Here is an 18,284-nt window from a genome sequence, read left to right as displayed (position 1 = left end):
ATTTTATAATCGATTAAAAAATATCATAATAACTTAAAATTAAGATTTTTTTGACATAAATTTCATGATTTATGAATGTAAAGATATTATTTTACAAATAAAAATAATTACATTATATTATTTAATAGACGGAGCTAAATAAATATACAAATATTTTATTACTTTCAAGTTGAAAAAAGTACCTAAACTGTTTTCCATTAATAAAATTTAAAAAAATACAGATAGTCTTTAAAGTACAAAACTATCTAATAAATGTTATATTTTTTCACTGTGCATATGTTTCCCTCTACAACATAAATATGTGTGGGAGTGGCACATAGTTAGTGCTTGCCTTACCATGTAGGGGGATGTAGACAGTTCTAGACTTAACCAGATCTGTTTTTTTAAAACTAATAACTTATTGCATTTTAATAAATCTTGGCTTGCAATTTATGATGCAATATGTAAACTATAGGAAAAAACAATTCACTTAACATATTAAAAATCAAAGGTAAAATATCATTAATAACTTTACTTACTTATCGAGAGCAATTAGTGTATTACTTTCGTTATCCCACATCCAAAATATTGGCTCTATTAAGCTTTCAAACATACTAAATGTAATGAAATATTACACACACACACACAAAAAAATAAAAAAAATATATACTTTTAAAGTTTTAAATTAATATAATTATTTTTCACAGCACAAATGTTTAATATTGTGCATAATTAAATAGTAATAAATTGAAATAAATAAAATTGATAAGTAAATAAATCATAAAAGATAGACAGAGTTTTACCATATACAATTACAGCTGTACAACACAATTATAAGTAAAAAATTCTGTTTTTTATTATTATTATTTTCACTCAAGTTGACAACTGAATAAAAGGAAATGAAACACTTTCAATGAAATACAAAAAAAAACTTCTTATTTTCATAAATTAAGAAACAATGTATTAACTGCACAAACCACCCAAAAACATAAATATTTCAAGAAAAATGTCACAAATTGGCACCAATGGTACAATCTAAAAAAATTGTGTTGATAAATGTTGTATTAAAAGAGATAAAATTACATCAGTAATATTACACAGATTTTATAAAAATCATTACAAAAATCAAACAAAATATAAAAAATTAAAAATACCAAACAAATAAGTATTATTTTGAAATTAGTTTTTTCTCTTGTATGCAAAAGGCAATTAATTTTATTTTGGGTAGAATTTAAAGTAGTTTATAAATTGATTACAATATACAGTCAAGCTCAAGTATGACAAATAACACAGGACTAGGTAAATTCTTTTATTAACTCAATTATTTGTTACAGCTATGGTGCAATAAAATGTTATCCCACAGCAAATGAATGTATCAAAATTTGAATGATAATATATTAAATTTAGAAACAGAAAATAATATAAAAAAAAGTTTCTGTAAGCCAATTTTCTGAAGAAAAAAAATTTTAATGAATTTTCTTAATTTATGTATCACTTTACAAAAATAGGTTACGCTATATTATCATTTACATTTAAAAATACAATAATGCAGTTAATAAATAAATTAATGTTTAAAATTTCTTTATAAGAATACATTAACTAAATCTGTGATTAAAATCACTTTATCGAGTTAATAAATACAGTTGCCTCAATTAGAAAATGAAAAACTAGAAAAAAGGCACTAAAATATTCATGGATGTGGGGGTGTACTGCATAAATTAAATTACTTAAATGGATTTTATTTTCTATTTTGGAGAAAGACGTAACAAAAATTGTAAAAACTTAGGCACAATAAACAATAGAAATCAATAAGTTATGTTTAGATAAAGTTGTATATTGTTGTCCAAGTTTTTTTATTGATATATTTAAATTTTTTAATACAACCACTTAGCCATTGAAATAATCAATAGTGTCACACTTAAGATTCAGATAATCCAGACAAAAAGGCTCAAAGCAAGGTCTGCTTCTTTCCTTGTGAAATCTTTCTCGGTGGCTATATTTTCATCTGATTTCATTATTCACTAAAATTTTCAGTAACTTCATTGTCTACATCTACAAATTTATTTAGATGAATCACTGAAAATGGACAGTAATTTTGGAAGTTTCTTAATTGAAGTTATTGAGATGAAGGCAAATTTTCTTCAGGATTATGACTATCATCTGGAAATTCTTCAAGTCCAGTTTTTCTAAGGAAATTTATGTACTGTCATTTGTGTTACGAACAGTTTTAGTGGAATTTTCATTTTTTTCAGTTAAATTTAAAACTAGTAGTTGACAGAAATAATTTGAAACTTCTAAATACTACTTCAATTATCAATTTTAATACAGATTTATAGCACAAAACCAGTTTTATGTTCTATCTTAACAGCAAATTTTTCTTTTTTTCTTTCTGGAGTAATTCATCCCATTGCTTAATTTTTTAAAAAAATTACTAGATATTGTACATGCCAATTTTTTTGGCTACATAATTAATAGGAAGATGTTGTTTTTTCTGATTTTCCATTCTTAATAGGTTTTGTGTTGCTGCCGGTCATGTTAAAACCAGAAAACAATCTATTTTTAAAACGCTTACCCTCCAAATCACCATAATATTTTGCTTCTTTAAATTTTTATGTTTTAACAGGTGTTAAATTGTTAAAGAAACTTGCTTCATCTATGTTATAAATTTTGGTATAGTCCCTCCTTAAATCCAACCACTTTAAGTCAACTGAAGATGCTTCCTCTAATGCTTACATAAAATATCTTGAAACCTACCCGTGTCTGGCAAAATTTTTAACCTGAACTTTTAATACTGTTCCACTAATTGGCACACCAGTGGATGTTATATTTAAAAACCACAAAAGAAAAGTGTCAATGTAACTTTTTTCATGTTTTTACACCTTGTCTGATTAATTTTTAATGCTGTCCTGATTTTTCCAAATTTTAGATATAAGTGATAGCGATATATTGTATTATTTTGACAATGGAAAATTTGAAGAATCATTTTTCAACTCGCATATAATTTGAACTATTTCAGAAACTGACAAAACTTGTTAGACATATTAGACTTATTGAACTGCTATGGTTTTTAAGATATAACACTTATATAGCACAGTAGACAAGTTAACAGAAATTTATGGTCTACTTAATTTTATAGTAAATCTGAGTTAACCAGAATACAAAGATCAGTGATCAATACAGAACTGATTGTTTTGAAACATTTGTACTAAGACATCCAAGTAATAGTAATACACTAATAATTAATGCATTAGTTTACCTAGTTAATGCATTTAGTTTTACCTGAAATGGTAAGTACAAAAAAAAGTAGAATTGTTCTAAGAAAAGAGGTAGTATAGTTTTAGAATTTCTTGCAGTGTTTCAGTATAGGGTTTATAACTCATAATTTATAATGTGCTCTATCATTGTATTAAGAAGGTTGTTGACTCTAGAACCTAATCTAAAAATAATCTTTTGTAACAATCCCAGTGAATGTAAAACGCAAAATTTTTCATGAAATGTTTTATTACATATGATTATTAATAGCATTCTATATATACAAAAATTCCCATAACTACTACAGAATTTAATTATATGCATTATTCAAATTCGTAAAGAGGGTGACGACATTTCATTACGAGCAATGAACTTGGAAAAAAAACTTTTGAATAAGTTAAACATGCTGATTGTGATAAACACTGCTTCACAATTACAGGACGTTTTGAGGAAAGTTTTCCTCAAATTTTAAGGCACACTTTTTCTGGAACTGTTATAGAAGATTGGGTTTTTGTTAAGTATTTTGCACAGTGGATACCAAAACAGATATGGAAGAAAAGAATGAGAACAGCATTGACTTCTTCAGCAATTTCCAGAATAAAGGAAGTGAATTTCTTGACAGTAATCATGTTGTATAATCTCATGATACTGCAAGAGGAGCAATTTTGTCAAGACAAAATTTAGGAAGCAAAATAACAACACTATAAACCCATCAATCTTTAGCTCCATTATTACATTAACCTTCAACTGGTGAGGTGACATCAAAGTGACGATGCGTGTCTGGTCGCTACATGATTACCCCCACTCTTGATCATATAATGAAACATGCTCTGTAGTAGCTGGTTCTTTTTTAGTTATAGTTAGATTGTCGTGATTGAGAGTTTTTATAGTGTCTGTCTTTTCTCAATTAATTTTTAATGGTAAGGTTTCTGATGGAAATGGATTGTCAGAAGCAGTAAATTAATTTTTTAAACCAACACAGTCTGCAATATTACCGACAAAACCCCTTTACGGCTCAAACAGAAACACAACTGGGGTCAATTGACTTGGTCGAAAAACTGGGAGGTAAAGGGCTAACATATGTTGGCACCCTAAATAAATGAAAACAAAAAATTCCAGCTGAATTTCTTCCCGACAATAAACAAAAAATTAGGGAAAGTTTATATGGTTTTACTAAACAAATGAGCTTGATTTCTTATGTACCAAAACGTAACAGAGCAGTAACACTTATTACTTCTATGCAACAGAAAAAAGTGTGATGACTATAAAAATAGTAAACCGAAGATTATATCTTACTATGATGCAATAAACTTAGAGATAAATTGATGGTTTAGACAAGACGTGTAGTAATTACCCTTGTATCCGACATAGAAAGGGGTGGCCAATGGTTTTGTTCTGCAGATTAATTGATATTTGTGCAGTGAATTTCTATATCGCTTACCAATCAAAAGACATACAGTATTATAACAGATGCTTTGACTATCTGAAAGTAGTAGTAACGAAGTTAGTTTCCGCCCATATAATGTGAACATTTTATAATAAAAGAATTTTTTGATATACGAATTTCATTAAAAAGAAAATGTAAATTGCAAGAAGAACCTGAGGTACTTCCAACAACTTCCAGAAGGCTGCAAGACTGTAAGATGTGCAGTACCTGCCATGCAAAAAAGAAGAAATGGATATCGTATTTGTGCTATGAATGTAAAAACCCTGCATGTTTAGACTGTCTAAAAAGATTTGCACAAACTGCTATGAAGACTAAACTACAATTTTTTTTTATTTCTTATTACTATTATCATCATATTATACAATGAAAAAAGCAAAATAAAAACCAACAACAGAAAATTACGATTTCCAAATTCTTAATTTTTTATTTTTTTAACACTGGTTTTCCTTCTTTGGGATTCCAAGACCAAATTCCTCAGATTCACAACCATGTGAGTTTTTTGTTGGCAATTCTTTTGAAATTACAGACAATCCTGTAACAATGGAAAAGGCCAGCCTGTAACAATAAATCAGATCAGCCGCCTATTACCTATTTAAAACATTTTCTAGGAGAAACCACCTTTATAACCTTCTCAGAATGTATGTAAAGGTACTAACCCTTAGAACAGAAACCTATTCAGGTAGGATCTCATCTAACGGGTTAATTATTTTGAACTATGATGTATTCTTTCAGATTAATTATATTGGACTTTAGTAAATGCTGTACAAATTGTACTCTCAACTTGTATATAATCTTTTACTTCCTTTTTGGAATTTGGCTTTGAATCTCACACATTATTATACATTTACATTTATATAAATTCAAAAAAACCTTTGTTATTGCATATCTTTGATGATGGTGAACATTCAATCACTACCCTTTGTTTCGACCGGTACATATATTGGTAGAATTCCTGTTTCTATGAGTCCTGTGAAAGTTACTCCAAACATTTTTTGTAATTTAACATTATGAGGTTTAGTCAAACACCTCATCAATCTCTCAAGGTCTTTTTTGTCATTACAGTATAAAAGTGATTTAAAAAAAAAAAAAAAAAAAAAGTAAAATTAAAATTAAAAATTTTTTTAATTAAAGGTGTTTTACAAACCTTTATTCACTTAACAATAATTAAAATTTTCTTAAAAATGATGTAAAAAGTAACAAAAAATTAAGGGGTGTCAACTCAGGGGCTCCTCCATATTGTGGAGCTCGCTTCTCTCGCCATTCTCAGCTACACAGAGGGCTCCGCCCCCTGGACTCCCGCACTGTACTTATCATCATATTTGTGAGAATAATAATGATAAATAATAATTATGGTATTCAGGGTTTATTTGGAAACCTAAAAAATAAACTAATTACAAAAGACAGAATAATAGTAACTAAGGTAACTAAAGTAAACATACTTTTGACAACGAGAAATTCATAACTTATTTCTTTGCCATGGTGGTAGAAATATAATAATGAAGTAAAAGGATTATCTATTTTTACCTTAATGAATGTCTTTAATTCACGAATTCATCCTCCTTGGGGGCGATGAATATTTTTAATATCTTAACCTCCAAGGGAGCTAGAGAGTCTCAGTCGATGGCTTAAAACCTTCCCTGGGATAACACAAATGTATCCTACAAATTTTAGAGTAATCATCAGTTGGTTCTCGTGTGATGTGATAACAAACAAACTTTATATAAATATACATTTCCAAATAACCGTGATCTGTTAGATCAAGAGTGTACTTGATGCATGCAAACTTTATGCTACTAACAAATACTCCAATTGAATTTTGAAATTTGGACAATTGTTTGCAGAGATATTACAAAAGCACTCCATTGCACCTCCCAAAACAGTGCCCCAGGGGCACCCCATTTGTTACCAGTTGTTGGTGATGATTGGTCTAGCCTTCCATGAGGTACTTGCATATCTCACAACTCTAGCCTCACACGCAATTCCCACAGGAAGCCCATTATTGTTAAACAGAAATTTTTTTAAATTTATTTAATATTATTTTAACGTAAATTTAATTCTATTATTTTTGTAATATTACTCATTCTATTGATTAAAATCATTTAGTACAAACCTAGCTCACACAGTGATAGAAACTTACATTTCATTAATTCAATTCATTAAATTTTATGCTTCATCTGGCAAATCTCCACTACTACATATATGTATATATATATTTTTTTCTTTTTTTCTAAAATCAATCGTTTCATGACCCATATCACCTCTGTACTAATAATTTAAATATGTGTAACTGAACTTAATCCACTTAAGTACAGAAATAAGATAACTCATTTTTTTTTCATATAATATAATTTTTTATGAAAGCACTTTTGCGGAATCCCGCATCATCAGTTGTATATAATATATTATTTATAACATATTCGTTATGTTGGTGTTTTTGTCATTTATGATCCGGTTATACATAATGAATAATTTATAATTTTAAATAAACTTAATTCATATTATAATGATTTAAAATTTACCTATAAAATAAATATAAAAAGAACAATAAATTTTCTACACGTTAGTATTGAAATTAACAAAAATAATCAAATAGTAACTTCGGTATATAGGAAACCTACAGCAATAAAAATAACAATTCATAGAAAATCAAATCATCCTTGGTCTCAAAAAAATTAACATATATACAAACATGATTAATAGAGCTATCCATTATACACAAAATAATAAAGAAAAATTAAACACATAAATAAATACTTTACTCAACTCTTTACTCAACTAAATACAAATTGCAACTCAAAATGGATACAGTACTTCATTAACTGATAATATATATATATAAAACAATTATCAAAACTTGATAGTACAATAACTTTAAAGCAATACATAACGCACAAAAGATAGATAATGTTCTGATGTTAATACTAATTTGGAAATATTAATAATTAAAAAAGGAGATAATAAATAAAAATGTTGATATTTTAGAAAAATATTATATACACAAATATAAACAAAGATTCAACTTAATCAAATTACAGACACAATTTGAAGTAGATATACACTCATAAAAGCTGCAACAGATTGCAGCACCTTTATAGATATTACATGAAATATTTATTTAAATAATACAGTACTGTAGTATTTGGCTAGCCATATACATGTCATTATATATTTTTGTTTTTATTTTAACTGACTTCATATGTTTTTGTATGTGTAATTGTAATTTTAATCTTTTAATTTTATCTTTGATATATAATTTTATATATGACTGATGATGTAGGATCCTGAGAAGGTGCTTTCGTAAAAAATTATATGAAAAAATAAAGATAAGGTAAGAGTTGACTTATTTCTGTACTTGGGGGGATTAAGTTCAGTTACACACATGTATTTATATATATTTTTTAGAAATTTTTTATGATGAAACATATCTAAAAACTTTTTCAATTATGCCGAGAAACATGGATAAAAATTTGGTTGCGATTTATCAAGTAGTGCTTTTGTTTATCCCAAACAAACAAAAATCCTCTTCCTCTTTTATATAATAGTATATGTACGAGCTGCAAGGCGTGCCTACAGCACGCCTCCACAGCTAGGCCCAACAGGTGGATTACCCTGACGGGCAGCATCTTGGAATGGGATAATTAGTTGTCCAAAATTGATTACCTAGGGATAAACAATTTAATTTCTCGATAGCCAAGATCCAGTTGATCAAGAGTGTACCCTATGCATTAAACAGTTAGTGCTCGACCTGCTGGTACATAAACCATTTGAATCGTGAAAATCAGAAGAGCGGCTGCTGAGGTATTATGGTGGCACCCCTTTCCCAATTTCCAAATGGTGCCCTGGGGGAACTTGAAAATGTTACCTGGGGGGTATCACTGGGAGCGGATAGAGTGTCTTTGAGGGAATCAAAAATATTTTTCAGAGCAGTAAGACTGACCATCTTCGAAATATTTGTGATTTTCATCTGAAAATTCGGATCAGGTTAAAAAGTACTAAATTTTCTCAAAACGTTGATATATATTTCACATACATATCGATATATAATACTACAACAAGTATACACTTGACTACCATGAGACATGTACTAATGAATCAGGACTTTCCGCTAGTGATCGGTACATTATGGTGCTAAGTTAAGGGGGACACACAGACACATGTACAAATGTTGTTTAGTATGGTAGGACATAAATTTTCTTTTTTTTTTGTTTGAGTGCTCTAAGGGCAACATTAACAGTACTTCACTTTACATTTTGTTTTTTGGCTTTGATGTTTTGCCATATTTTTTTCATTTTTTACTTTGAGTCTGTTTTTGTTCTTCTGTTTCAGATTTGCCTCTTTTTGCTCTTAGTTTTTCTGAGAAACTCTGTTGATTTTGTCTTTTATTTGTAAACATTTTTCTATCATACATTTTCTCTTTCTTTAAATTTAGTTTCTTTAAACCAATTAGGTTTGCTGTTAAGTTTTTTGGAAGTAGTTAAATATTTTCTTGGTTAGTCAGTTTTCAAACATCCAAAGAACTATAGACTGCTTTTTTGTATTTTGTCTCAAATTTCTGATATAGCTCCTCATTTGATGTAAGTATATTTTTATTCTTTTTTTACAATAATTATAATATTATTCTTTCTTTTTTAAGAAAGAAATTTTGCTTTTTTTCTCCATTCATTTATTTATTTGCTAGTATTATTGTTTCTGGTTAATATAACATTCAAGTTTTACTGTTGTGTTGTAGTGCTTAAATTCTGTGTTGATCATCGTCAGCAAAGACAAAAAAAATTTACTTCCAATTTATCTTTTTTACATCCCATCAATGTTTTCTTTTAGCATTTTTCTCCACTTTTGCACAAATATGTATATATATATATATATATTTTTTTTTTTTTCAGCAAGGTTGGAACATGGCAGAGGCACATTACTGTGAGAACAAAGTTTTGAATACTATGCATCAATAAAATAAAAGATTATAAAAAAGCAAAAAATGAATGATGCTTGTATACAACCCACACATGCACATGCACACACACATACACACACACACACACACACACACACACACACCCACACACCATGCGAATTATCAATATCAATCACATAGATTATCTACATTTATATACAAAATTGATTATATGATTACATGAACTATTTTATAATATAATCAAAAATCATTTTTTTTAAATCTTCATTTATGAGACACTTTCAAAAGTATAATAAAATAAAACTTTCACAATTTAGTATAACATTTTTTTGGATGGAAGAACATTAATTAATATTTTTAATGTGAAATATGAAGTTATAATTAATTTAATTATTATTACATTCAATAATGCTATTTTTATAACACAACAAAAAAGCAAAAAAAAAACTCAGTTTAATGAAATAACATTACTTATTAACGTAGTAAAATCCTGCTTTAAACAGAATAATGTAACTGATACATTTCTTAATAAACAGAAATTTCAAATGAACTAGTTTCAGGAACTAAATGGATCAGCAACAATAAAAAAAGTTAAATAATACATAAAATAACTGAACATATGAAAATTATTACAAATATTCGAAAAGTATAATGTAAAGTTATAAGGTCCAAGGATATCGAGCAACAAAAACAACAATAAAAGCTCAATGTTCTTTAAACAAATTAATTTCTGGTTTCTTGAAAATTTTTTTTTATTAGAAAAAACTGCAAGCTAATTAAAACACAACAGTTACAGAATTAATTACATATTAAAACAAAAAAGTTCGTATAATATTAAACTTGAATTCCAATTGAGTATGATTTTACTGTATGTGGATCTGTGTCCTAAGATACATATAATAATGTTAAGGAACAGGATTGTTAGAATTAATAAGGATATTAGCTAAATCTTACCAGCTAATAGAGGTGGGTCCACCAATAGAAGCTTGCATAATGATGCTGCATACGACATTTAAGAAGAAAAATATGATATCAGCAGATAAAATATTGGGTTAATCAATTTAGCAAAAGGAACAATGAACACAATTGCATGATTTCCTGGAATGCACTGAAGAATCTCTCAATAGGACTACTTAGGGCATTACAAACTAACAAGTTAGTAGATAGGTAAAGTTATAAGGATTTTTAAGCTAGCAACATCACCTTTTGAAAGCCATTTAAAAGCGATTGCTAATTCTAGTAATCATGTTGGTCAGACAAAGAAATATTAAATATGAAATATCTTATGTATTCTCTGTAATAAAAATATAATTTATAGATTTTGTAACCAGAGAATAACATAAAAAACTTAATATGTATATCTTTGTTATCTTGTATTATTATTTTACAGAGTCTTTTGGGTAATTACTTTTAATCTTTTACAATTTCAATTTTATACCCCACTATATAATAATTCTGTCACAATTTGCACAGCCAATAAAACATAAGTTAAGATAAAATTCTTAGACAACAGAAAAGATTCTTTTTATACTATTTATTAGGTTTAATTTACAGATGATCTAAAATAACCCAGATAGATCACTATCACAATAACTTGAGTTATAATTGATCGGCCTTAATATCTCCATTCTACAATTGTTGATGATAAAAATAAGCAGTAATCACATAACAAACCTACAGATTTTCAGTAAACACTGTTTTATCACTCACAAAATCTAACTTGCTGCTATTTATTTCACTTTTACTTAAAAAAATCTAGATATCAATACAGGCTAACAATAGGTACACAAGACAATAAAAACATGAAGTACTAATGCGTTCCAGTAGAAATTAAAATGACTAGAATTAATGAACAGTTAGTATTATGATGGATATTTGTTTAACCAAAATGCAGTTAATTCCATGGGACAGATTGGCTGTGAATCAGATACTTCAACAGGCACATCACTTATTTCAGTAAACGTTAGTGATGACTGATACATCTTTTCACCAAGACGAGATGGTATAATTGAACCAACATCCACCTGAAATAATATAACATTACAATAATATTTATGTTCAACGTTAAAAATAATAAAACACAATGGCTCTTAATAGATTCATCAAGATAAATACACATTAATCAATAAATCATAAAAGGTTTATACGACGGTCATAAACGTAAGTGATTATAACGACTATAAGAACCCAAAAACACTAAGTACTAGGGACAGGTAAGAGAAAAATAGATCAATCAGTCAATGTTAGACTATAATTTTTATGCATCAAAAACCTGTTGCAGGAATCAGAGTATGAAATTCAACAATAAATTTAATCTTAATTTCTAAAAAAACTCTTTAACAGAAATGCATTGTTTTTTTTTTTAGAAGTCAGTAAGGATAATTTTACAACAGATAATAACATTTTTAATGAAACTGACAAAAACACTGAACAATTAAAAAGGACTTATGGAATATTAATGTTCTAAAAATCTGAATAAAAATATGATCGGTACAGTACTTACACCTAATAATGTACATATAGATATATGGTAATTATTCACAGTTTCTAAATATAAAAATATAATAAAATTTACAAAGCAACTAACTGGAAGCCTTTGAACAATACAAACAAAATTGCAGACAAGTACAGTGCATACCTGTTAACCCAGACTACTCCAGGCTGACATTTCTATCAAGAAAATTTTGAAGAAAAAATAACAAATGAAAATATAAAGTTAACTCCCTCAATAGTGCTGTACAACAAATTTAACAATTAAAGTAACACATTATTGAAAAGTAAAATGCTGATCCCTGTGGTGGAGTTATTTTGTTTCTGCCATGTACTCAGGAGGTTCTGGGATAGTCACAATATTTTACACACAATTTAAAATTCATGAATATTATAAAACTTTTTAGAGAAATAGCTGTAACATGAATGTAAGCCTATTGGAAAGAATAAATAAATGATTTTCTGAAAATGAATAAGTTATTTCACTGTATTTGATTTTTTTTAGGATAATTCACCAAAATCTTGAAGCTTGTGCATGGAATATGGTGTGGAGATTTTATAGTATATGAGAAATACCATGCTAAGTGGGATTTGAACACAGAACCTTCCGGATGACAGCCTGGGCTGCAAGAATCCACCATGAAGGACGAAACCTCTACTGGTGTTAATCAGGCAAAATTAATCCAGATTAAAAATAAATATATTTTATTTTAAATTTCATTTTAATTTACAGTTTATTAAAGTCAAATGAGGTTAAAAGTCTGAATAATGTTACATCAAAAAAGGCTAGAAAATTAAAAGTAACTTTTAGATTGAATTGCTATTAGAGTCTTTATTATACTTAATAATTACAAAATATATATGGTTAAATATAAAGCATAAAATATTTAAATACACTCAATGATATTCAATGGTCACAGCTTACCAGCCAACTTGCCAGAGGTTCATCTACTATACTGCAACAAATGAATAAATATGACTGGCAACTTACATTTTGGTAATCATTTCCAAGTATCAACATCATCCTGCTACCAAGTGATTCTTTCATATAACTCTTAACACTTCCTGATGCATCCACATCTTAAGTGTCAATTTATTATTTAACATGAACTTTCATTTTACTTAGATATGGTAACTAAAGGCTAAGACACAACGCAGAAGAAGTATAGTCATATCAAGTTCTGATAACAAGATTTTACTATGGTACAAGCCAACTGCTGTCTAGTTCTGATAAGTGAGTTTCAGTAGTGATCCCAACAGGCCCGATATGTTCTTAAGCTAGATAGATCATGCTAAAACACTGATTTGTTCAGTACTACCAATCTGAACTAGATCATTTTTAGATCAATTGAATTGATTATTACCCTACTGGTAAATAAACCACAGCTATCATTAAAAGGTTTAAAAGTGTCAAAAAATTACTATTCGGGTTATTTATGAATAAAAGTATGATCATCAGAAAGAATTTAAATAGTTAGGGTGCAGGAAACCCTAAAAATTGGCAAAAATTACCATAGACTTAATGATTCCACAGGTGTTTTAATTAACATGATTAACTCAATGTAGACATGTGTCTTTAACAAAAAATTACTTTCTAAGGTTGCATGCAATTTATTTTACATCTTATAATTTATTTATATTTTAACAAAGTAGGAAATTAGTCACTTAATCAACATAATGAATATACTAGCAAATTTAATTCAGATTAACTTGCAAGTTAATATGATTCACATTAAAAGCAGTCATACTGCATAATGTAGGTCTTTGGACCTGAATCAAACATTTTTTCTACCTAGTTTGACAATGCAATATTAATTCAACACTTAAGGCACTGCATTAAAGAAGATCTATAAAAAATATTCGTGTTTACTGAAACATATATTTATTACATACCGTTCCTTCACTGTGATGAAGTTGCGGAATATGTGACTGAAAACATGAGTCAAAATTAACCCTGTGCAAAATGAGACCAGCTGATACATTAGACTTCATGGTTAATGTAGTCAAAGTAACAAGATGAATATCAACTCCTGGGGATTCTTTTACTGGATGAAATGATAAATCCAGATGAGCACTTTTAGAATCTCCTGACCAAATAAGCCTGTTCATGGGGAATAGTAAACTATTCAATGCTAGATGAGGGTCTTTTGATATAAAACCACCAGGATGTTCCCCAATTGTACCCTAAAAATAAAATAGTTAAATTAAAAAAAAAAGATTAAAAAAACATTTTTTACATATATGTTAAACTTACCTCATTAATTTTCAAAAATCAATTTTCACAGGATCCCATATTTTCAGTTGATATTGAATTCTACTATAATATTATATATAATTCTTAGAAATATTTTGTTATTTTAGATTGCATGCTGCTTATTATTACTTTGTAGTATTCTGTTTAATATAATAGTAATCAAAAATTTTAAAACAGAGAACAATCTAAAACAACAAAGTTTTTTGAAATAATTATTTATAATGTAATTATAGAATTCAATACAACTGAAGATCCTGATCTGATCCCCAAAAAATTGATTCTTGGAAATTTATATAGTAAATTTAACTAATTACTGTGTTGTAATCTAATTACCGTTGCTTATATTTCATATAATATTAGATTTTATTAACACAGTGATCAATAAGTTAATGAACTATTTGAATTTCAAAAAAAATATATATATACACAAGGCATATTTTTTTAAGTAAGAGTTGTTTTCAATTTACCGTCATTAGATGCGATGGAAATTGATGGCACTAGTGTAGTGTGTTTATTTATATCAATGATCATCTGTTTGCAACAATAGGTTAATGTTATTTGCATTAGTTGCTTTGTACAACCTGGGTGAAATGAGTGCTACAAAAAGTAATTCCATGAATTATGAAGTGCGATCAGTAATTTATCTATTGCTGAAAAAGAATTCTGATGCTGATTATTCATAGAGAAATTGTTGATGTTTACAGATCCAGTGTTATGTGCCAAGGTAAAGTTCGCCAATGGTGTCGTTCGTTTCATGGAGGAAGAACAAATGTTCACAACAAAGAATGTAGCAATTGCTCAATTGTTATCACAGATGAATTGATTGAAAATGTGAAAGCAAACATCAATAAAAACGGAAGGCGTACTGTAATTATTGATAGAATTTCCTTTTGTTTCATGATCAGTAATGTACGACATTTTAACTGGAAAACTGGGTTACAGAAAGTTGAGTTACAGATGAGTACCAAAAATGTTGACAGAAACATGTAAATAAAAACATCTTGTTGCAGCTCAAACATTTTTGTGATGCTATAAAAATGAAGGTGATGATTTACAGATAAACATTGTGACCAGTGATAAAACATGGATATCTTATTCAAATATCGAGACAACAGCAATCAATGTGATGGGAGCATTCATCATCCCTGAAGCCCAAAACATTTAAGCAAGAAGGTTCCATGAAAAAGCTTATGGTTAGTTTTGTCGGACGCTGAAGGAATATTGCTAACTGAATTTCTTGAATATGGAAGAACTGTTAATGCCAATACGTACTGTAAAACGCTTACAAAATTTAAGACATTCAATTCAAAACAAAAGGTGCATGAACTAGCTGATGGGATTTTGTTTCTCCATGATAACACACGATCTCACACGGCAAACAAAACTATTGAACAATTGTGATGATTTTGTTGCGAAATCTTCGAACATCCGCCTTATAGTTCGTATCTTGCATCGATTACCACCTCTTTCTCCATTTAAAACAATGGCTTGCATCGCAGAAGTTTGAAGATGATGAGGAATTGCAAAACAGAGTAATTAATTGGTTAAAATCACAGTCTGGAGAATTCTTCAGTAATGGATTAATGAAGCTGGTAAGCAGATATCAAAAATGTATTGCAGTGAATGGTGAATAAGTAGAAAAACAATATATGTATGTTTATTTTGTTATAATAAAGTTTTTTCTATTTTGCTTATTTCAATTTTTATAACAAAATGACCCTTACTTAAAAAACATGTCTCATATATATATATATATATATATATATATATATATACATATATATATTTTATGTTTCAAAAACAGATTCATTGTTCATTATTTTTGCACTATTAAAAAAATACTAGTGATTAAAATGCATTTTATATTCTCATCAGTAGAAATTCTGAGCAATGAAGTTTAGTTAGTATAAATATTAAATAAATTAAAAAGGTGCATGAATAATTTTCTCACATGAAAAACATGATTTTATAACTTAAAACATTCTGATCTGAATAACACACTTTCACATAAGCATTTCAGATTTTGGGTTTCTTCACAACTTTTTATAAGACTGTTTCTTGAATTCTTGTTTTTGTTAATAAGTATCATATTTTTTATAATTCTATAACAGTGTCATTATCTTAATAATTTTTTTTTTCTTACATTACTGAATAAAATTTAAAATATTACTCAAATTTATAAAAAAGTTTAATTAGAAATAAGAATATATATTCCAAATTAACTGCAGTAAAAGCCCAGTCTGAACTGAACCACCCTTGGTAAAAATTAATGAAAGTATGATAGCTAAAGCTTTCTTTAATATTGCAATTTTGTATAGTATTTGAACTTTAGACACATAATAACTTTTGATTAACTATTTTAAAAAAAATTATAGTAACAAGATATTTTATTCAATCATACTTTAGGCCCTTAAGTTCAAAAAGAAATTAACAGAAAAAAACTAGTAATTTTTGGATAATGCATTACCTATTATTGATACATTAAAACACGCTAATTAATTTAATAATTTTTTCCCCAAGAATATGTCATGTCATAATATTAACAGTAAATTCAAATCTGAATACAAACAAAATAATTAAATCAAAAAGCACCTCATGCAAAACATCATAGTAATGTGTAAAGAAAATACAAGATGAAATGCAAATTCAATCACATCTACATAAGTGTAACAAACAGATCATGCAAAGCCAGATTTTTAGAGCATTAAGAACCACGGAAAAATGAAGAAATAAAATTCCCAAATATCTAATAGAAAGTATTTAGTTTCAAATTACATTAAGAATTTAAAGACAAAACATATTTAAAAAAAAATAAATAAATAAATATTACAGTGATTGAAAAACTACAAAAATATTATGCATACAAATGTAATTGCAATAGAAATCTAATGAACCACCACATTGCATTTGAGGTTTTATAAAGATGACTGCTATGTTATGAACAAGTAATATGAAGCTAGATCACTTACAAAGTGAAGACAAATAAAAATTCTGTTTGTGGTCTATCAATGTATCTGGTGTAATAAGAGAATGTTAGCAAGATTACCCAAAGTCATTTATGACATTTAGTTTGCTACATTAGAGTAAGTTTCACATTGGTTTTAGTTAGGTAGCAGTGATAACACTGTCAAATACTGATAATAATGATAAGTAATAATAATACTGTTGATGTTAGTGTAACTAGTTGGCATTTAAAATTGGCTGAAAATTGTGGAGTAATATTAGTGAATTGGTGTGAATTGTGGAATGAATCAAGTAAGGATCAACCAAGGACTTAGAAATGTTTGTGGGAGCACTGACCGAGTTATTAAATAATATATTCTTTCCCAATAGAAGAGATAATTAATTGTGAACATATAATGAAAATAATGATAAAAAAATGCATCTGATATTTGAAAGTGTGCACCCAATGGATCCATGATTGTTGGTGAATGAACATAAACTGTACATTTGCAAGTGTAGTAAATAATATTGTCAAGTGATGATATTGTTATTGTCTACTGTAACATTGAAGAACATATGTTTTATTATTTGGGATACCATAAGCAAGCCTGCTTTGATGCAACAGCATTACAATTGCATTCATAATTCTCCTCTCAAAAAGAAGAATAAATGCTGAATAGTACTTAACACTCCAAGCAGGCCCAGAGATGACTAACATATTAGGAACAATGGAAAAAGGGCAGAAACACCAGTATCATTTCTCTACGATATTGCCCTTTTATGCGAAGCTATTTATAGCACGGCCACCAGACTGAATTTAATCTGTTTTTAATAGATAAACTGAAGAGAAACCTTATTGGAGATCTTTGATACAAACTAGATGCCAACAGATTATCATCTGTTTAACTTCTTAAAGGAATATTTGGGTTATGTTTTTTAAAGAATATTTCTAGTTGATGACTCAAGCAAAAATACTTTTAGAAGTTATAATAGGTAAGACTATTTTA

At 28.1% G+C, this 18,284-nt stretch overlaps 1 protein-coding gene across 7 annotated transcripts in view; it reads right to left on the bottom strand.

The window, feature by feature from the left end:
• Positions 1-11,109: 11,109 nt before the first annotated feature.
• alpha-Man-IIa (alpha-mannosidase 2) overlaps positions 11,110-18,284 on the bottom strand; it is a 98,199-nt gene continuing 91,024 nt past the window's right edge. For all 7 annotated transcript variants that reach the window (XM_075365760.1, XM_075365758.1, XM_075365763.1 and 4 more), the window contains 2 exons: positions 13,974-14,264; positions 11,110-11,614 (listed from right to left, as the gene is read on the bottom strand). In XM_075365760.1, coding sequence (XP_075221875.1) covers positions 11,453-11,614; positions 13,974-14,264 — 453 coding nt within the window. In that variant the 3' untranslated portion in view covers positions 11,110-11,452. The remainder of the gene's footprint in view (positions 11,615-13,973; positions 14,265-18,284) is intronic.

Source organism: Lycorma delicatula, chromosome 5 (genome assembly GCF_047948215.1).
Source record: "Lycorma delicatula isolate Av1 chromosome 5, ASM4794821v1, whole genome shotgun sequence".
Lineage (NCBI taxonomy): Eukaryota > Metazoa > Arthropoda > Insecta > Hemiptera > Fulgoridae > Lycorma > Lycorma delicatula.
The sequence above is the reverse complement of the archived record's forward strand: the minus strand, read 5'-3'. Positions and strand labels throughout refer to the sequence as shown.